The 22,545-nt window shown below is 34.1% G+C and overlaps 1 protein-coding gene across 9 annotated transcripts in view; it reads left to right on the top strand.

Moving 5' to 3' along the window:
• ASPH (aspartate beta-hydroxylase) overlaps positions 1-22,545 on the top strand; it is a 102,097-nt gene that overhangs the window by 24,666 nt on the left and 54,886 nt on the right. For 5 of the 9 annotated variants that reach the window (XM_052704481.1, XM_052704480.1, XM_052704486.1 and 2 more), the window contains 7 exons: positions 14,639-14,728; positions 15,899-15,973; positions 16,443-16,604; positions 17,736-17,795; positions 19,412-19,468; positions 21,676-21,720; positions 22,412-22,444. In XM_052704481.1, the coding sequence (XP_052560441.1) occupies positions 14,639-14,728; positions 15,899-15,973; positions 16,443-16,604; positions 17,736-17,795; positions 19,412-19,468; positions 21,676-21,720; positions 22,412-22,444 (522 nt within the window). Of the gene's footprint in view, positions 1-977; positions 1,732-14,638; positions 14,729-15,898; positions 15,974-16,442; positions 16,605-17,735; positions 17,796-19,411; positions 19,469-21,675; positions 21,721-22,411; positions 22,445-22,545 lie in introns of those variants that run through there. The other 4 variants (XM_052704487.1, XM_052704484.1, XM_052704488.1 and 1 more) reach the window with 4 other exon arrangements.

The following is a 22,545-nucleotide window of genomic DNA, read 5'->3' as shown; positions in this document are numbered from 1 at the left end:
ATTATTTACTAACTCTAAAACAGTAGATTTTAATAAACAATAATTAACCTTGACTTTAACCATGACTTTGTATTTGAAGTACTAATTAGATCAATTATCAAATGGCCTAAAATAACAAGTCCTGGCAGAAGTGATGAGCTCTGTCTTCACTGCTCTGGCCATCTGTATGTCTCTTCTTAAGTTATCTTGAGCCAGCTTTAGATTTTCTATGCAGCAATTCATAAGGATTAAAAAAAAAAAAAAGTTATAAGCAAGTCTGTGTCCCTTTATATTGGATACATCTTTGTTTTTATACAGTCTTTGTATACCTTCATATTTGGAGTTATTCCTGAGGATCAAGTATATGATGTTGAACAAATATCATAGGAACAATGATTGAGAAGCAATCTAAAAAAAAAAAACAACAAAAAAACCACAGCCAAACAAGAAAATCATAAAACCCTCAGCAATCAGTCTAAGCAAAATTAAAGTAATGCATGATAGAGTAACTGTTATGATTACAGTGTGGCTGTGACAAATTTTGTTTAAATGCTGTTTCCTTTTAAATATTATTCACAGCTGTCTGACAGTGCAAAGCACTCAAATTTCAACATGATGATTTAAAAAAAAAAAAAAAGAACAGAAATTGCGTGCACGATTCATAAGCCTCACTGTTTAAAAACTTTCTAAAAGGAAATGCTTCAGTAAGAAAACAATAGAGATGAATTTGATTTTAGGATTACAAAGAACAGATGAGAAAGCAAAGCTGCCTTCTGTTTTAAGGTTTTTGCATAATATTGTGCATGTTTATTGTCCAAATTCTAGCCTATACTTTGAAAAACTGAACTTTCCTAACATTTTTCTATTTCCTAAATAGCTCTCCTGTCAAGACTGCAGTCTGTGACATGAGTTGTCTATCACAGATCCTCTGTTGACAGTTACCTCTTTCCACCTAACTGCTGTCCTTTTTTTTCTCTCTTTCCTCTATTCTTGTGTAGGCCTGACCAAAGATGGCAGTAATGAAAATATTGATTCTCTTGAGGAAGTCCTTAATATTTTAGCAGAGGAAAGCTCTGATTGGTTTTATGGCTTTCTCTCATTTCTCTATGATGTATTGACTCCTTTTGAAATACTAGAAGAAGAAGAGAGCGAAGCTGCAGATGATGTTGATGGTACGTCACAGAATGAAGGGGTTCAGGGAAAAAAGACTTGTGTTATTTTGGATTTACAGAACCAATGACTGAGAGACTAATTTGATTGGCTTTCAAAAATGTCCATGAAATCATCAGTCTTAATATGACAGGAATTTCAGGCATTGAGGGGAAACTCCCAAATGGACATTCTAATGATTGTACTAAAGCCAGCCGTGCAATACAGTTATGGTAGTTGAAAGCCTTTCAGTGACTTTTCCATTTTTGTGATAGGAAGACTAATAACACACAGCTGTGTAAATATGTAGAATAAAACATCCGTCTGCAGTTGTGTAGTTGGTTTCTGTATGTGCTTCAATTTGTGCATTTTGTGCACAAAACTTAACAAGACTAAATGTAATAACCTCTACTGTTAACGTTATAACATTTGTCTTTCTACAAAACATTAACTGGAGCATTTTGTAACAGCTTTAATTGTAAAGTATTCTGGCATGAATGCATTATGTAAATACATATTTGTATGTTAATCCTTAAAGTAGGCATAACAATGATAATTCTCTTGTGAAATTTAATTTTAATAAATAATTCCTTTTATGATTCACTGATTTCTCAGCCAGACACTTTTTACTTGATCAAATAAAAGCACTTTGCTTAAAAGTGCTTGATAGCTTTACAAAGAGATTCAGTTCTTAGTGAACATCATTTTCAGGCTGATATGTCATTTTTATGGTCGATTCCTCCTATCTGTTTTCCAAATAAGGTTTCATTCCTTACACCTTCCTCACCCTTTTGTGTTCTTTTTCTTCTTGTATGATGATCATGCTGCAAGGGCTGTTCTGAATTAAAATAAGTAATAAAATACAAAAAATAATAAGGTGGACCTTTTGTGGAAGTGGGAAGCTGTGATTGTATATTTCTTATGTAATATTGAATATATTAAAGATTAATTAGAAATTAGAATGTAATGTCTTTTATTCCTTGTTAAATTAAAGAGTTCTGTCTGCTATCGTAAAGTTATTGGTATATAAGGGTAGTTTATAAATGTATTCTGCAATCTGTATCAAGTCCTAAAAGCTGGAAATGAGGAAAAACAGGAACAGTGTACTCAATCAGATTATTATTCTTTATTCATGAAGTTGTTCGTTGTTCAGAGTGTTTTTTGCTATGATTACGTTTGTATCTGTTTGCCATATAAAGTTTATATTTGAATTTTAACTCTATTGATGTAAGCTGAAATTTCAACCTCTTTTTCAATTAAATGAGTATTCTGTTGCTTTGGCATCACAATTCTAAAGCTATTTAATTTGCTATTACTTTAAACAGTAATAAGGTGTTAGAATTTGTTTGCTCTTATTCCTTTTGATGTAACAATTAAAGAATCCTCAGTGGTGTGCGTTGCTGTCAGAGCTTTCTTGAAGTTTGAGATAAATTGATTTTAATGAATTGCACAAATTGTTGTGATTGCAAGCAGGACTTGGCCAGGAAAGGTGGCAATAGTTTAGATGATTCATGTTTGAAATTGAGAGGAAAATGAAAACTAAACTTTTATTTTCTTTTATAGTCACTTACACAAAACACGGCTGGTTAAGTTAATCGTCCAACCGAAGTCCAAACAAGGAATTCAGATTATTTTAGAAAGCGAAGCCATTGCTTTTTACCTATAGTTTTGGCTTCTAGAACTTTTATTACCTGATTTCAATCCTATTTTAATGTTTTCAGTGACAAAAATATAATGTATAGGTGAAAGGAATTTTCCAATTTTCATAGCTAACTAAGAACGGAAAGTTGGCTATTTGTGTGAAATTAGCAACAGTTTTGATTAGCCATTTTCATCTTTCTTACAGTCAATTAAATTGTGAAGAACTGCATAAACAAATGTCTTTGACTAAAGCTGTAATCTATCAGTTTGGCCACTGTTTTTAGAATTTTGTAGGATGATTTGCATTACCCTTTTCCTTGTGTTGGTAAAAGTATATTGTAACTGCCAGTCCTCAGCAGAAGTTTACAATCTTTGAACAAAATACTCCATTGACTTTAGTAGCATAAACTGTTGCTTGCCTGGATATTAATATAAATAAATTAAGGGGAAAAAAGACACCTTAATGCATGTATGTCTGAGAACATGTATAGCTGAGAACACGTAGGAGGTTTAAACCCTGGGTTTCTGTGACCACCTTCAACAATATTTAATTGGAAAGGAAGGGAGGGTATATTACACAGGAAAGGAAAAATATAATACTCCTAGTATATAAAATAACTTAGAAATGAGTAAACAGGAAAATGTTGGCATATTTGTTGAAATAATTAAAATAATTCTGACAACAACTTTTGTCAGAGCTATTTTGGTGGTTCCCCCCTCTCCCCCAGAATACGAGCTTTTTGAGTGCTTTTTCAATCTGTTATTTGAAGGTCAGTGAGTGAGGCTTACTACCTGTAGGTTTTATTGTATATTAATCTTGCATTACAAGTGAGTCTTCAGTGAATGGCCTTGGAAGAAGTTAACTTTTTGTGAAAGGTTTTCATTTCAGTTTCATTTCATTTCAGTTCAGTTCAGATTTTCAGTTGTGTGGAGAGGTAGAGGAATGCATTGAAATGTTAGTAGGATTTTCGTGTCAGTTCATAGTAGTTAATGATCAGATGGGAAAAGAAACCACCTGTATTGTAAATATGATTTGATAGAGTGCTGCCCATGGTGGTTGTGAAGTCTTTCTATGGAGACATTGAAGACCTGTCTGGACGCTGCAACCTGTTTTAAGTTACCTGCTTTTGCCAGGGGTTGGACTCGATGATCTCTTGAGGTCCCTTCCAACACCTGTGATTCTGTGATTGGAAAGCTGCTGTGTTCAGCTGTTATGGACAGATGCTTACTATTTTCCTGATCAAATTGCCATCAGATAAGCAGTTACTATAATGGTGGAACAGCAGCATGAAATTCATTAAAAGCTCTATCTCATGTCATCAGATAGGATGGATTCTTTCAGACAAGCCTAATCAAAATAAAAGGCTTGTTGATTTCCTGTACAAGATGAGAAACTAACAAGGTATGTCTGCAACTTCAGAAAAGAAACTGCCCTTTGTTCCTGACTTGGATTTTCCTTCTAAGATTAGGTAGTTAAATAAGTAAGGGGCTTTAAAGCAACTTACTGAGAATATGTTAAATGTTCCTTTTAATTTTTTGTGCTAGTTGTCTGAATTAAAAAGGTGTCTTGCTCTTGGGGGTGCTACAGCTCAGTGATGTCTGGCAGTCTGCACACAGATAATGAGTAGAAAGAAATTGTTTTACGGGTAGATGTACGATAGCCTTCTGTCAGCAAGCTGTTTCACTGGGCAGAAGGCCTTATATATCCAAAGCAGTATATACTATAGAATAATTATTAAATGTAGATGTATGTAGATTTATGATATAAAATCATAAAGCTAGCTAGTGGAGTAGCATGATTTTCTTTTCTTACTTTTTTTTTTTGTGTGTGTGTGTAATGTTCTTAGATTTGATGGCACCGTGAGTGTGATGGGAAGAGTTGGAATGCAAGTTCTAATGGCTAGAGCTTGACACTTTCTGCTTTGCTACCCAGGCTTTGTAGAAATGGCAGTAGGGTAGCAAGTTCCTATTTGATAGCTGCTTAGCTCTAAGTATGACCATAAACTTTGTGATGTATGTGACATAACGTTTTCTTTTTAAATGTACATGGAGAATCTACATTAAATCAATTTACAGTTGCTGCGTGATAGTGCAAGTTAAAAGTTGTTTGTTTTTTTTCAGTTACATTTTGTTATGAAATTAATTTATAGGAATTTCTATGTCAGAGCTTTTTTACATAAAAAAAAAATCTTGAAATTTTCAGTATCACTAAATGGCTAACATAAAAATTGCATATGCAGGAAGAAGCTGTCCTGTGAAATTTGTTCTTGAAGGGAAGAAAGTTTCGTCTTTCTTCCTCAAAATGATTTTGGTACATACTTGTAATACCTGTAATATTTAAAGATTTAAGCAATCATTTAAATGGAGATATAAATTTATCAACAATTGTAAGCTATTAACAAATAACAGCATTGACAATAATACTTAATTTTAAGTAAAACACCTTAGAAGGCAATGGCAACTCTTCCTAATATGTGATCTCTTCATTCTTTTATATGTGTTTATAAATGCATTTACTTCTTCTATGTTGTCAACGCAAGATCTTTATAATGTAGGATTACTTGGAAAACAAAAGGAGTTTGAAAACTAGCTCATGAAGATATTTGAAATGTAATTTAGAATAAATATCCATTACTTCAGTTATGTGATTTGTAAAATTCTGCATGTTGGTTTGTATGCCCCGACGCTGCAAGAGCCCCCATCTTTGCTGATGATTTTACTTTAGGTGCCAGGTTTTATCACATGCTCCCTGAAACAGCTATCTGTCTGGGAAAAGTAAAGTGTTTTGACTCATTTCTTGCTTCAGCTGCTTAGACTTCATAAATGAGATTTTCCTCTGTTATAGTCATTGTGTGAGTGTGTGTATAAATATACATGTATATATGTATATATATATATATATATATATGTATATATATATATATATATGGTCATCCAGTCCAGGTGGAAATGAATATGCAGCATGATTTCTTTCTTGTGATTTTGAATAGTATTGTTATACATAATCTTTCTGTAAGTGGGTCTATTCATATTATGTTAAAATAGCTTATTTGCATAATTGTCAGACATTGATAATGTGCTGAGTCTTAAGACTATTCATTTTGTTAAAAGCATATTTATAAGAATTAAACCTTGAGTATTTTACAAGTGAGATATTAATGAACAAAATGTTTTGTAATCAGCTTTTCAAGATAGCACATACGTAATGTGCATGTAGATGTGTATATATTACAAAAGTACAATATTTTTAAATGTACAAGTCTTTGCAAAATTTTCCATTTTCTCCCTGTGGTAACGTGCTTGTAAGAATATCTTAAAATATCCAGGATCACTTCATTATACTATGTAGGTAGATAAGAGGTTGTTCTTAGATTTAAATAGTAGTTTGTGCAGCTTATGTATTAACTGATGTTGTAGTGTAACTAAATTGGAGTCTATTTTTCCTTCTCTATGAGGAAATTGTTGTTGCTGAACATCTTGCTTACGGTTTGGAATTAATAAGATTTGAATGACAAACATGAGTCAGAACACTGCATTTCAGCAATGATGGCAATCCATCCCTGATCTCAGCGAGACCTTCATATCTCAAGCTGAATTTGTGAGGGAACTAATTAGAGTATTTCATTTGACTAGCTCAATTTAGAAGAATTTTGGCATAGTGTAAGTGCTCAGTGCTTTGAAAATGCCTAAGAGAAATTAAGTACAACTTTCTTGTGTGTGTAGCATTTTCCTTGTTTGTTTTCTAAGACTAAATGTTTAGGTATATTGATGTAGTCCAGATAATTATGAATTGTCTAGAAACCTAAGATTAATATTCAGATGTCCAATGTAAACCTCTTATATGAATATGAGAAGCCTAATGCTAAGACATGAGTGTATCTTTACTTGTCTAACAGAATGATGTATAATTTTTAAGTATGTTTACATTTTATTAAATTTTTTTGGCTAGTAGGTCATCTGATTTTTGTTGTTAACATAGTTGTGTTTATGGGTTTCAGATCTTAGTACAGACAAGCGGGATAATCAAATTCTTTTTGTGATTGTAAAGACACCAAAGCTGCCCATGTTTTATATTTTGGAGAGGCTTTTGTCCTATTTATGTGTGCTTTTTACTAAGTTTCACGAGATGCTGAAAGATCTGAATTTCTGATACCATATTTTGGGGAAGGGGAGCAATCAGCATCTCGTATTTGACTTGGACTAGAGAATTAAGTTAATTTTTTTTTTTTTTAATTTTTTTTTTTTTTTACTAAGTCCTAAGTTTTATATGATCTTAAGTAAAAGCAGCAAGTAGTTTGACTGAACTGAAATGGCAACTGCTTTTTTGAATATGCGCAATACATCACTGTATTACAAAATACATATTTTGCCAATGGACATATTTCCATTGGGTATAGTAGCACCCAAACATCAGAAGAACAAGTATAGTAGCACCCAAACATCAGCAGAAGAAGAAATGACAGTAAAATAACCTTAATGTATATTGTTACTTCTGTGGCATCAAAGGACTAATCTAATCTCCTCTACACTCTCTGAAGTTTCTTATTTTGAATTTTATTCAGTTTTGCAAAACACAGATTGTAATTCATTATGAGAAAAGAAACAGTTTATATAATGTACATTATGTAGGTGCTTGTAGATCTATTGAATTAATATATAGTGAAATAATTGGTCATAATTACATGACAGAATGCTTTCTGGGGAGAACTGAGGTAGCTCAAGGAAGCTAAGAACAGCTCAAGTAATGTGCACCTGGTGATGGGGTATTTTACTTGGTTAATCAGCCTTCTGTGTTGTTCTTGCTACAGAAAATGCTTTAGTCCTATTGAGCTTGGTATTATGCTATTATGCTTGGTATTTCTCTGTAGCATTACAGTGTGCTATGTAAAGGTAACTTTTTACATGGCGGATTCAACGTTTGTTGAATATCACAGATATGTTCATAACTGATTTCCATTTTGCAATAAATCAGGTGAGGAGCCAGGAGGGGTAGCCAAGAAAAAAGCTAAAGTAAAAGGTATTTTAAATGTTTTTGTGTGTGGAAATTTATGCAGATGATGTCTGAAATGCATGCGTGTTGCAAACACAGATTGCAGGTTATGTTTACTAATATTAGCTGTGTTGACTAAGTGTTGTCTAATGGAGCAGCAAGCTATTATACCCCCCTTTTTTGTACCACCTGTTGCCACTTAATGGCAATGTGAGTGCTTTCCGAATTAGACATTTATTTTCCTTTATTTTTATCAGCAATTTTGTTGTTTGGATTACAAGTAGTTTATGTTAAGTTTGTATTCCACATGTTTTTTAAAAAGTTCTGATATGTATGCAGTATAAGTCTGGTCACTTTCAAATCTTTATTTTTTGTAAATTTATGATACTATTTCTTTACTGTAGTGGGGCTAGATTTCTTTTAAAGTATGGAGTTAATCATAATTTAGTTATTTCATCTCTTTCTTTCTTATGGGAGGAGAAATCTGAAGTTCAGTACCTTTTCCTTAGGTTTGCATGGTCAATTGCAGTGATGGTCTTCATAACTTTTCCAAAAGCTTGAAGTAGGATAGCTTACAACTGATTTATGATATATATTTATTTACAATTGCATTGCCGTGTGAGCAGTAAATAGTAATTTAGAGGTCTGCAGTGCAATAAAAGAGACTTAAAAATCTAATTAACCTAAACAAAACTCCAAAATACTAGATACATTTCAGGTATTGAACCTTTTTAGAGATGCTCAGTTACCTCCACCCAGCATGGTGATATACGAAAAATAAAGTCTCTTTATTATGTTGAAGACATTTTGACTTTCATGTATGTTGTGGTTTGTTTTGTTTTTTTTTTTCCTTATCTGTATGTGAAAAATGCACATTGCTTGTATTATAAAGTCTCATTAGAAACAAAATGCATTTGGTGGGGGAAGCTTTCATGCTTACATGAATATGTCTTAGCATCTTTGCATGCAAGTTAATTTTTTTTTTGCATTTGATCCACATTATGCTTGTTATGACTTATTGGTGAACTGTGTGTTTCCAAGTTCTTAATAAATGTCATTTAACAGTGTATTTCTGTGTTTTGAGTTGTTTTCCAGAGATGCTTGATATGAGAATGAAGAAATGGTGTGATAATTTCTAAATGCTTTATGCCAAAAAAAGTACTGGAAGGAAATAGGATGTTGTTCCTTTTAGACTGAGCTGTGTGATTCAATTCATCACATCACAGAAAAGTTATGTAGGTGATAGAGGCAGAGGGAAGTGTTACAAGAGACTCTGGTCTCTGTTCAGAAAACCTTAATTTTTTTCAAAAGTCTGAATAAAAATAGAATTATTGTGTTTTATGTACAAAATCTTTATGGCTTTTATTTTCCAATAATGTGGGAATAGTAGTACTTACATTAAATACAAATACTGCATGCAGAGATTTCTGAATTCTTTTGAGAGATGAAAAAAATGTTCTGGAGAATTCTGACAATGATTTTCAAAACTGAACAAACTGGAAATGAACATAGAACATCTCAGTTCTGAGTATGCTATTCTGACTATTCAGTTGACACATTATCTAGATACCGAATTACAGCCACATGTGCATATTTTCTCTATTTCAATTGTATCACTTGAAAGAGAACTCCAAAAAAGTTTTTTACATAAGTAAATAAATCGATTAAATCAAACCATTGGCCACATATGGAAAAGATGTACAAATTGATATGCTGTTGTTACTTTGATTTCATTGACTGGGGACAAATGAAGTTAAACATCTTTTTTTGGGGTTGATCTAATCCACCAGAACACTTTTTCTTCTTCAGAAATATGGGAAATAGGTACACAGTAATTAAGAAGTACATATCTAGGAAACTTTAAGTCTCGGCTTAATCTGAGATAATGTCAGGAATGTGATATGGTAAGCAATTCTGTTGTAACAACCAGAATTGCTGATGTTCTTTACATTTCTAGACCCTTAAGGCAGCCATAACGTTGCCAAAGATTAAAAAATTATAGTTCGTTTCAAACCCACAGATGAAAAGGTTTTAGCATTCTGCAGCAAGATAATAGAGGCATGTTTTTTTTTCTAGACCAGCGTTTTGTTTGGATGCACTTATATTTAGCTGAGATTACTGTCTGCATGGTGTGGGATATTGCTAAAAGTCAAAACTAATTTGTTAAAATTAAGTTTTAAATACATGTAGAAGTTTAACGTGGCACCTAACAAATATCAAGTGTGAAGATTATCAAAGCATTTAGATGCTTGTTCATAAAATGTCCTCTGATTTTAGAATGATTCTCTTACTGAACATTTCCTCTTTTTTAATGGAAAAACTAAAAAGTAAAAGAAACAATTGCAGAACCACTCAAGAAATTAAAGGAGAAGCAGGAATCCAAGAAGGAGGAAACAAAGGATGAAGAAGACAAAAAGAAAGCCAGAAAAGGAAAAGATGCTGCTGAGCGAAAGGAGAAGAAAGCTGTTGATACAAATAAATTAAAGAAAGAGTCTGAAAAGCTTAAAAAAGACAGAGGAAAGGAAAAGGAAAAGGTTCTCGAGAAAAATGTAAAACCCAAGGAAACAACAAAAAAAGCGGCTGGGGAAAAGGCTGGTGCTGCTCAGGTGGGAAAAGAAAAAGAATCAAAAAAGATGGTTAAAAATCCATCTAAAATTTCTGAAAGCTCAGCAAAGGAAGACAAGAAAGAAAAGAAGTAAATAAAGTTCTGATTGTGCTAATTTGGGACAGACTCAAGAATGAGAGATACAGTGTATTTATCAGTGTGTAGTAAATATGGTAATGAGAAATTAATGCTTTCTGGAAATAAGTGTGAACAAAGATTATTTTTTTGAAAACTGTGTTTTGTAAACACAAAGCAAAAATGTCTGCTGTGAAACTCAAATGTGTACATATGTTAATATACCTGGCTATTAATGTATGTTGAATGTATCCAATTCATGCCAGTTACTTCAAGCAAATTCTAAACCTGATTTATTTTTCTTTCTTTGTATCCATTTATTAAAATGTTGCTGTATTGGTATTGTGTATCAAGTACAAGTTTAAAAGTAATGTCAGGAGGATTATCGGGATACAAACAGTATGAAAATACTTGCTTGACAAAAACAACCAAGATGAGCATTAATAGAGTATATTGTCATAGGAATTTAGCAAATAACTGAAAATTAATTCTTTGCTAAACTTTGCTTCCTGAAGTGGACTGGGAAGACTGTGTTGTATACAGATACATGATCCAACTTTATTTATTATGTATAATTGCTACCGCTGTTTTTTAAATTGTCCTGTGACAATATATTCTGTTTATTTGTTCTTTTCAGATCTAAAAGATATGCAAACTTGCTTCATTGTCATTTTTCAGGTGACCCAAATTTTCCAAGGTTCTAATAATTAATACTTCAAAAATTATACCCCTTATTTCAGTTTTGACGGGTACTGATGGATTTCTATTACATTTTAAGAGTAGAGATTTGCTGCTATTATTGTATTCTGGCTTAATTAGGGAACGGTTTGTATCTTTTGCAATTCTTATTTTCTTCCAATAACACTTTACAAGTACTCGATAATTCTGTAAGCCATCTCCTGCGTTAGCTTGCTGTTACAGCTTCTGTATTTTTATTATCAAGAAATGATTTATCCAGCAGTTTCATTTGAGTCAATGAAGTTAGAAAATGTTTCTTCAGACATACATTTCAGTATATTATTGAATCTGTACTTGCTTCCAAGCTTATACTAGGAAAGGAATATTTCCTGTTTTACTAGATAAACAATGTTGCTAGCATGCTGAAATAAGAATTCTTCAATAAAATTGCACAATTTAAACAGAACTTGTAAAGATATTTGAAGATTTATTATTATAATACTGCAGTATCATTCTAAAGGAAAAAAAAAAACAAAAACTAAGGTGTGAAGTTGAGCATGGTTATGTGGTGTAAAATGTTTGAGCATGTTGGTGTGGTGTAAAATTAAAGTCCTGGAGGTTGGTTCCTATACTGTGTACTTGGTTCTGCTTAAGTTTTCTGTACCACTGTTGGCAATACAGTTATGTCAAACAATTAATGTAGCACATACATGTCTGTAATACGCTTTTATTCCTGTACTAGGGTAAGATGCAGTGTGCTTGATTGATTTGATTTGATTGATTTTTCAGACAAAACATTTTTGAAAGGGGGTGTGTGTGTGCAAAAAGACTTAAAAGAAGATTTTACTGAATGCACTTGCATAATGAGTATTCTTTTTCAGGTTTCAGTCAGGATAGAGATGTGTTTATTCATCCTTGCTTTATGAGACTGTAAGAGACATATTTGATAGTGGAATACACAAATGACACTTCTCAAGGATAATGGCACAGTGGTAAATGCACATCACTTCTATTTTCCTCCCTGATGTGGCAGGAGGTATAACTGTGAATGAAATTTTAAAATGAGTTGTGTTTAAGATTACTGTATCTTAACATCTATGCCCCAAATGTTTATCTCATCCTAAATAAGTTGCTTTTTCAAAGAACATTCTGTGTGAGCAGCACTTAAGGCTATACAGTAAAATGAGGGGTTTTTTCCATGGATATGTTTTGCTGTTCCGTATAGCACTACAAAATACTGTTGTCATTCAATATAATGTGTCAAGTTACAACATAGGATGAAAAAATTCCCCACAAGTTAAAGTTGAGTGCAACTTTGTTTCGATTAGAAAGAGAGCGAATAGTGTGTTACAAAAAGTAAATGACAGTGTTATATATACAACAGGATTAAACAGGAATTGGTGATAGACACACACACAGTAGATCTACATGAAGCTTGAAAGCAAAGATGAGAGATGTGCAAGCAAAAACAAAGAAATATTCTTCCTCATCATTTCTTTCATTTTACCTATTGTAAATGTGTTCTGACTGAGGTACTGAATGTGTTTTTAAAATACTTTGCATTCGCTTATCATTTGTGGAGCAGAATAAATGGTTGTCTCTATTGGGTGTGTGTGTTATCAGAAGCTATGGAAATTTACTTCAATAACTGTATATGTAAAGGAAGTGAACTGCATTTGTGTAAGTAGCGTTGCGCCTTCGACTCTTCCAACATCCTGAAGTCTGAAGTGGTGGTGAATATAAATAACTGCTTTTTTTCTTCGTATTTCATAGTTAGTGATGATTGTGGAAATAAGTAGCATCTTACTCTTGTAGCCATTAATGTAATTTTTTTTTTTTCCTGATTCCATTTTGTATAGATGGGATAATGGAATAAGTACATATGCTTCTCATGCTGCAAAATAATGAAATCTCTCTAGAGTAGACAAAGCTGTGTAGGGGCATATAACCCCTAACTGAGATATGTTTGGCTCTGATAGAGACATAATATTTCTAAAGCCAAACTGACTTGACATGTACTACTTCTACTGCAGTTAGTCAACTTCTAAAGTTACTTTTACTTCAGGGTTAGCAGTGAAGGAATGCTTATTGTAGTGTGATTTCTGCTTTTTACAATTTGTATATACAGGGCTCAGGGCTTTTTTTTTAATACAACTCTTTTGAAACTAGTTTGTTTTGGGGAGGGGTGTGTCTGTGTGTCTGTGTCTATTTAAGAAAGTGGAGGTGTTCAAGGCCAGGTTGAATGGGACCCTGGACAGCCTGGCCTAGTATTAGATATGGAGGTTGTTGGTCCTGTACGTGGCACGAGTTGAAGCTTGATGATCCTTGGGGTCCCTTTCGACCCAAGCGGTTCTATGATCTCAGAACTCATATGTAAATCTGCTAAAGGTGTCATATGGTCATGGGAAAGTTCAGTTTTGAAGGGTCCTTAGGAGGTCTTTATTCAAACATCCTGCTCAAAACAGGGTCAACTCGGAGTAAGACCAGCTTACTCTGAGCGTTACCCAGTACTGTCTTGAAAAAATAAAAGGATGCGAGTGCACCTTTCTGCTTAGGCTGTTCTGACTGTCTTCATGGGAGGGGTTGAGGGAGGGGAGTTTATCCCTGCATCCACATCTCTTATTTCAGTCTTGCTTGAATTTTTCCTGAGGAATGATGGAGAGGAGGATTAGGCTAATACCAATAATTCTTTCTTGTGGATGTGTTGTCTTAAGATGTGGGATCATCTTTCCGACTTCTCACTGTACTTCATGTAACTAGGGCTGTAAGTTGTAACTAATGAACATATCGTTCTTGAGCAGGTGTTTGTCTGAGTAAGATATTAATTGTCTTTCTTTCCATCTCTTACCTTTGTACTGATCATTGCTGTTATTTCTTGCTTTTTTTTCCATGGTGTTTTGATCCGGAAAGATTCAATGATATGGATAGTAAACCACGTTGTGGTGAAACGTTATCAGTCATATTTCTTGTGCAGTTACTTAAGTGTCAGGAGAAATTAGAGTGACATTGCTATGTTTTGAAGAAACTGCAATTCTCTTTATCAGATCTTTGAAGTTATGAAAGCATATTCTCAGTATGAGCTTCATATCCTAAATTTCAAATTAGTTATTTATAAACTATAAAAGTGACCATATAAAGCACTTTTTTCCAATGACTGTAAGGAAAAACCTGTTGCCTGTTTCTCTTTTGGATACTAAATAAATCTTGAGAATAGCACAGTAACTTGTTTTACTTACCCTGAATTAAAAACAGATGCTTAAATTTCTGTCCATATTTTTCTCATTGTGTGTCTATCTTTAAAATGTATATTTGTTTATTATCTCAATACTCTTTGGTTTTTGTGTACACTAAAAATCAGGACAGCCCTGCTGTTACAATTGATTGTTGAAATGAATTTTCAAGTGTTTAATGTCAGTTAATTTTAACTGTAGTTGCTGCTGATGTAGTTGAAACAACTTATAAGTCAATCAAACAGTAATAATAAAAAAGCCTAAAGATAACTTTATAACTGAAAAATGCAGGCCTAAAAGAAAGATCTGTCCCAGAACAGCCAGCATCCCCAGTATCTGAGGAGACCATTCAACCCGCTGAGGAGTCATTCATCAAATCAGGTAAGGTTTTTCATAAACCACAGATGAAGCAAAAGATTCAATGTTTCGCTTGATTTAGTGTTCTGTTCCTTCACTATGCAAACTCATTGTGGTATTTCTTTGGGTAGAAAATAAAATCTTTAATCACTTTTATGTATTGTTTATACATTATAACATTCAACTGGAGTGACCGTTAACAACTTTTTGTAAATCAGTAGAGATTTTATTACAGTAAGAGTTTATTGCTTACACAAAGTATAGATTGTACTCTCCTCACTTCTCATGGTTGCTGTTAAAACCATATCACAGCAGAGAGACTTTTTGCTGGTGTATAGTTATGGTCTTTGTATGTGTGCAACCATATACACAGTCAGAATAACAGCAGATTCTCCAGCTAAAACATAAAAATTAGATATCAAAATGAATAGAAATCATTTTCTTATTTGGGGAAGAGGAAAAAAGAAAAATATAGAAGTAGCAGTACAGCAGCTGTTCTTTCTAAATATGACTTTTACAGTAAGACTGTTTACAGTTTCTCAACTAATCTGACAAGAATAGAAAGGTCTACCTTTTAATTCTAGTAACTTCAACATTTTATGTTGTTTTAAACTTCAACTAAAAATGGAATTGCTTGATAAGATTAATCAAATATTCACTCTCCTACTGAAACTAATAGTATATAAAAATTAGAATAAGTATATTCTTAGTATTAGAAAAAAGTCACAAATATTTTAAAGCCCCTCAAATATTAGTAAAATTTATTAGATTCAAGAGGAATTTAGGGGAAAAAATGTTAAATGTCAACTCTTGGATATGCAATTTACACTTTCCTATAATTCACAGTGTATTTTTTTTCAGTTCCAGGAAGAAGCTTGCCCTGTTTCATCTTTATGTATAGCTAACACAATAATCCACAAATGTGGAGCATATGGTTAATAAAATGTAATATAAAAATATAAAAAAAATATGCAGGAAATCTACGTAGAATAATTCTTTCAATTCGTTTGATGTAGTTGATGCAATATTTGCTTTATTGGACAGTAAACAAAATGCAGAGGTTTATCTGAATTTGTGGAAATTGATGGAAAGGAGTAAGAACTTTATGGAGGCTACTGAAAGCGGCAAGCCTTGCTTTAGTGTTAATAATTTCTACTTTGTACTTACTTTCACTGCAATTTATGATCCCTTTAGAGCACAAGAATCTTGATGTAGAATTGGAAGAGGAAATTCAGCCTGTTCTTCATGATGCTCTCCATTCCCAGCCTGGTAATGAATTAACATTTAGACATCACTGACGAGTTATAAAATGTGATCCTTTTTTAAATTAGTTTGTTTCTTTATTTTATTTATTTATTTATTTATTGTATGCACTCAAGGTATTTTTACCTGCACAAGACGTTCTAATCAAATAGTTAGTGATTTTCCAAGAATGTCTTGAAAATTCACTCAACAAATCCTGAAATGGTAGCTTTTCAATTCAGAGAATTCACAGAAACGCTCTGTACAGTGCAAGGATGGGTAAAGAGGAATTGTTTTTATTCGTGAACAATGAAGACACTGATCAGTCAGTGCAGACACTTTGGACTTACACTTACTGTAAGAGGCAGTCAAGTTGTATCCTCTGTTGTGGAGTAGTAGAAAAACGCGGTAGTTGTGTTGAAAGCTGAATTTTTTTTTATTCTAGTAGAGTGCACCAGTGAGTATGTGTTATCTAAAAATTTATATTCTTGATTAGGAGAGGGACATGAAGATGTAGATGAAAGCATAACTGACCAGTGGCAAGAGAAGGAAGAAATACATGCCGAAACATTTGAAGCTCCTGCAACAGATGACATGCTTAGAGAATTAGAGAATGAAGTGACAGAGGATTATGAGATACCAGACTCATTTCAGAAAGGTATTTGAATGACTAAATATATTTAAAAATTAAATGTTCACAAAAATTCAAGCAAACAAATTTAAATAAGAGTCAAGTGTCTTTAATTTAATGAGAAATAATTTCTGCTTGCTGCAGAGTCTTGGAAAATATTGGAATGCTTTAAAGATGTTCTGATCCAGGTAGCTGTAAGTTATAGTAAGCTTACTGCTGTGTTGACTTTCAGACAACAAAATTAATCTGTGTTCCAGCTACGCGTTTCACCCCAAATAAAATTGCTCATACAATATCTGAAGTGATATTATCAGTGAAGAGTATCTGAAGATTGAGCTTGCTTCTATACTCAAGAAACTTTTTTTATATTAAATTTTACACATTTCCTATAGGCGTTCTCAGTGTATTTCCCTTGTAATGTGACACTTGAAGAGAATGTTGTATGTGAGCAATATTCCAAGTCTTGCAAAGAACATGCTGCAGTATAATGAGGATATTCATACCCTGCTGCTTTGAGATATCAACAGGCTGTTATAAACTGTAATATTACAGAAGAATCATCTGGTTTAATTCAGATTTAGGGAAAGTACATCTGAATGCTTTTGTCTGCAGTACTGACAATTGTGCATATATTTTTAAGACCTCTTTTTGAAAAACTTATGTAATGATTGCTGTCTACATGTTCTGATTGCTGAAAGTATGCTGAGATTCTTTCATCTCAGCTGAAGTAAATCCTTTCAGTCCTCCTTGTTTGTTTGTCTTCTGTTCTTCATGGTGTAAGCTACAGTAGGAAATACATTGAATATTCAAATTCCAGTTATTTTAAATCTTGGAAATAATTTTTAAGAAGGCAATATAAATATGTGCTTTTGTTCTTTACGTTGAATCTCTCATGAAGTCTGATTTTCCAACAGCAGACCTGAATTTGGGAGATGAAAATTTCTGTAGGAACAGCCATCTTTTCCAGAGCAAATGTGTTTAGTGTATGTGTATTCTCAGTATAACATACATGATTATTATTTCAATCTATATGAATATCTTTCTGGCAATAGAATAAATCTACTTACTATTTCTGCTTAGAAATGTTACTATTCATGCATAATATTCTGTTAAAGGGTTTCGCAAAACCAGGAATTTTTAAATATGTCTATTTCTTAGATGCTGATTTTGTAGCAGATGATCCTGGAGCAACAGAACCTGAGACATACGAAGCTCCAGGTATAATTTTATGTTTCCAAAGTCAATAATATTAGCTTTGTGTCAGAAATGGTAAGAGAAAGCAAAATACAAAATGCTAAATTGATTTAATAATAGATAATTTCGAAAATGTTTATTCTCCAAACTACTGTTCTTGACTTGTCTTATATATTTTTATTTTCACTGAAATGACTGTATCATATCTGCTATGACAAGTGATTCTTAACAGATACAGTATAAAATAAATAATAAATAATACATAAAATAGTACTTTATGTACTACTGTCTTGTAACATTCTACATTGCTGAGGTTCTTCTGGCCTATTATTTTAGTCTTTAGTCAGAAGCTGGTGTTCTCACGTGTTTCAGAAGTATTCAGTTCATAACCTTCCATTCAGAACTATTTGAAGTGTTGCAATGTTATTCTGTCAGAGCCAGTAACCTCCACAGGCTTGATATGGAACTATCTTTGCACTATCATTCTGTACACCCTAATTTATCTTTAAGGAATTCTTAAGTGTTACGTATACTAATACAGTTAGCTTCTAGTCTTCATCACACTGTGTTTAATCAGATCTGCATCTTTCTTATGCTGAGGGCCTCAGGCCTGGATACAGTGCTCTAGATGGGGCCTCACAAGTGCAGAGCACAGGCAGACAATCACCTCACTCTGCTGCCTGCTGCTCTTGATGCAGCCCAAGGTGCATTTGGCCTTGTGGACTCTAAGCTTACGCTGCTGTCTCTTTTCCAGCTTTTTATCTGCCCACAGAACCCACAGATCCTCCTGTACAGGGTTGCTCTCAGTTTCTTCTCCCAGTCCATACATATGTGTGGGATTGCTCTGACCCAGGTGTAACACCTTGCACTTTGCCTTGTCGAACCTCGTTAGGTTCTTGTGGGCCCACTTCTCAAATTTGCCCAGGTCCCTTTTTATGACATCTCTTCCTTCTGTTGTATCAATGGCACTACTCACTACTCCACAAACTTGCTGAGGCTGCTCTTGATCCCACAGTCTGTGTCATTCATAAATTAAAGAGCACCAATTCTAAGACCGATCCCTGGGAGGGACACCACTTGTCTCCAGCCTCTCTCTAGAGAGACAGTTAACCAGCACTCTGGCTGTAACTGTCCAGTAAAGTCTTTATCCACCAAATAGTCCAGCCTCCAAATCCATATCTCTCCAGTTTAGAGATAAGGATGTGGTGTGGGTAATCTTACCTATTAGTCCGTCTATTGAGATCCAGCTGGATCATTGAAATTTCCATGCTGAGAAGAGTTTTCTTCTGAATGCTACTAATGCCTCTATATAGCATAAGCATTCTATTCCATTTAAATCAAGTTTCAGTGAATTTCAGTTTAAACTAGATTTATTTTCTTTGTCTCAATGCTAGTTCTGCATTTTACATTCTCTTTTTATACCAAATATGATAGCAACAAAATTTTTTGCCTGTTACAGCAGAAAGATCCAGCGCTTTCCATTAGATTGCTATTTGTCTAGTGTCAAACATCAATTTGTAAGATTTTGATTTAATAGTTTTCTACTAGATATATAAATGGAGCTATTGAAAGATGTATTATTGATGCAAGTTAAAACAGTGGGTATTGAAAAAACATATTTTTTCATATTCAATTTTCAGTTTCTTATGAATATGATATGGATTTGGAAAGCACAGTAAGTGATCCAGAAGCTCCAGGTTTGTACATTTTCATAAATTCAGACTGTAATCAATTCTTTAAGCAGGTTTTGAAGTAATGTGTTGTTTACTGTTATGTCACAGTTTTATTTTTAAACAGATTTTTCAAGTAGTATCAAATAAAAATTGTTTTTTGCGTCTGTGTTACCATTACAGTTATATACAAAGGATTCCATTAATCCAATCCACAAACACTTGCAAAGTATTTGCTAGAGTAAATAATAGATTATTATGCTAGGCTGGGCTAGGGAAGATGTGAGCTGAGATCCACAAGGAAACTGGAGCTCCTGGTCACAAGTGGAAATCTGAAGTGCTCAATTACTTCTTTGCCTTTGCTTCACTGGCAAGAGCTTTAGCTGCACCATGCAAGCTGCAGAAAGGAAAGAACTGGGTGATACAAGATCTTCCCAGAAAGAGGATAAGATTTGAGACCATCTAAAGAACCTGAAGGTTCACAAGTCCATGGGACCCGACAAAATCCATCTGTAGGTTTTGACGGAACTGGTGGATTGAACTTGCCAAGCTACAAGCTATCAATCTTATCTGAAAGGTCATTACAGTCTGGTGAAGTTCCACTGACAGGAAAAGGCAAACGTAACTCCCATTTTCAAGAAGAGTATAAAAGAAGATCCAGGGAACTACAGGCCCATCATTCTTACCTCTGTGCCTGGTAAAGTCATGGAGCAGATCCTCTTGAAGGCCCAACTAAAGCACTTGGAAAATAAAGACAAGGTGATTGCTGGTAAATAATGTGCCTTCAACAAGAGCAGCTCATTCCTGGCAAACTTATTGGCCTTTTATGGTGTTTATAGCATCAGTGAATAAAGGAAGAGCAACTGACATCTACCTGGATTTGTGTTTGACACTGTCCTTGACAATATCCTGTCTCCAGATTGGAGAACAATGGATCTGGTGGATGGACATCTCCCTGGATAAGGAATTGACTGGATGGTCACACACAGAGAGTTGTGGTCAGTGGCTGAATGTCCAAGTGGAGACTGCTGATGAGTGGCATTCCTCACAGATCATTACTGGGACATCTTTGTAGGTGACATGCACAGTGAGATCAAGTGTACCCTCAGCAAGTTTCCAGGTCACACCAAGCTGAGTGGTGAGGCTGATGCGCTTAGAGGGAAGGGATGCTATCTAGAGGGACCTGAATAGGCTTGAGAGGTGGGCCCATGCCGGCTTCATGAACTTCCAACAAGGTTGAGTGCAAGGCCCTGCACTTTGCTGGGGCAATCTCAAGCAGAGGTAAGAATGGGCGGAGAATGGCTTGACAGCCCCTGCGAAGAAGGATTGGAGAGTGTTGGTTGATGAAAGACTCCGTGTGAGCAGACAGTGTGTGCTTGCAGCCCAGGCCAACCACATCAAGGGAAGTGTGACCAACAGTCAAGGGAGGTGATTCTGTCCCCCTACTCTGTTCTCTTGAGACCCCACCTGTTATACTGCATCCAGTTCAAGGGCTTTCAACACAAGAAGGACATGGAGCTGTTGGAGCGAGTCTGGAGGAGTGCCATGAAGATGATCAGAGGGCTAGAACACCTCCACTGTGAGGGCAGTCTGAGAGAGTTGAGGCTTTTCAGCCCAGAGAAGGCTCAGAGGAGACCTTATAGTGGCCTTCCAGTATTACAAGGGGGCCTGGGGAAGGACTTTTTATAAAGACATGTAGTGACGGGATGAGGGATAATGGTTTTAAATTGGAAGAGGGCAGATTTAGACTAGATATTAAGAAGAAATTCTTTACTGTGAGAGTGGTGAGACACTGGAACAAGTTGTTCAGAGAGGTTGTGGGTGCTCCCTCACTAGAAGCACTCAAGGCCAGGCTGAATGGGGCTTTGAGCAGTCTGTTCTAGTGGGAAGTGTCCCTGCCTATAGCAGGGGATTGGATCCAGATGATCTTAAAGGTTCCTTCCAACCCAAGCTATTCTATGATTATCAGCAACCTACATGTATTCCTAATAATAATACAGACATGCTTATACAATAATGCATATAATAATACAAATATGCAATTAACTTACTATGTTGTGGTCTAGCTCATGGATGTGTTTTATCACCTAGCTGTGAATTTCGAATAAATATTGCAATGTTTATTCTTACACGCATGTTTCTGTTGTTTTTGAGATATGATTTTTAACTTGTGCTATTTAGCTGTTGCATGATAATTTGACAGAAACATAAAGTATTGAATATTTTTATTTAAGGTAATGCTGAGCTAACATTAGAAGATGCTGTTGAACACTACACAGGTACAATCCAAAATCGTACTTTTTTCAGTGAATTTTATCCTCAAAAAAAGCTGTCCCCTTTCCTGTCCTCCCAGATTGGAGCTGGTATATAGCATCAGTTTATTAGTGTAATCTTAAAAAAATACAAATGGAGGTCTGGCAAAATGAGCAGAACAGTATTTTGAGGGTTAAATATTTAGGGTATTATTTTTTAAATTGCATGGGAATATTTCTGTAGATTAAAAAAAAAAAAGTTATTTCAATTTGCTAAGGACTTTTGGAGGTGGTATATCTAACTGTTGGGGGAAAAAATTCATATCTTTCTTAAAAAGTAAAAATAAAAATATCCACAGTATGTTGTAAAGTTACTGTATGTAAGAAAGACTGATGGGTATTTCCTTTACGATTTATAGGTCATTTACAGTTGATTTCATGGCTTGATTATTATTATTTGTTATTATTATCTAATTATTTGATGAATCATTTTGAAGTCGTACCTAGTAATGCCAGGAAGCTTCTTATTTTTTCCCACAAAAACTAAAATCTTCAGTTGCAGAGAACTCTTTGTATTATGAACTGTAACGCAGTATAAAATAGTATATATTCGATTTTTTTTGTTTTCCTGAATGGACTTTATTCTTTTTATTTTCTTTTTATTTTCTTCAAAATTCAATTAATTTTAATATTAACTTCTTTTCCCTTCTTTGAACAGAGGACAGAGAGCATGGTGTTTATGATGAACATGGTATGACAACTGTTATATTTAACTTTTATATATTGAATCATAAACCTTATTTCACTGTTGAATTATTATGATAATCTCTCTGTGATAGAAAATGAAACTAT

The sequence above is a fragment of the Tympanuchus pallidicinctus genome, unplaced genomic scaffold (genome assembly GCF_026119805.1).
Source record: "Tympanuchus pallidicinctus isolate F22 unplaced genomic scaffold, pur_lepc_1.0 scaffold5, whole genome shotgun sequence".
Lineage (NCBI taxonomy): Eukaryota > Metazoa > Chordata > Aves > Galliformes > Phasianidae > Tympanuchus > Tympanuchus pallidicinctus.
Note: the sequence above shows the minus strand (reverse complement) of the source record. Positions and strands in the feature narration are given on the sequence as shown.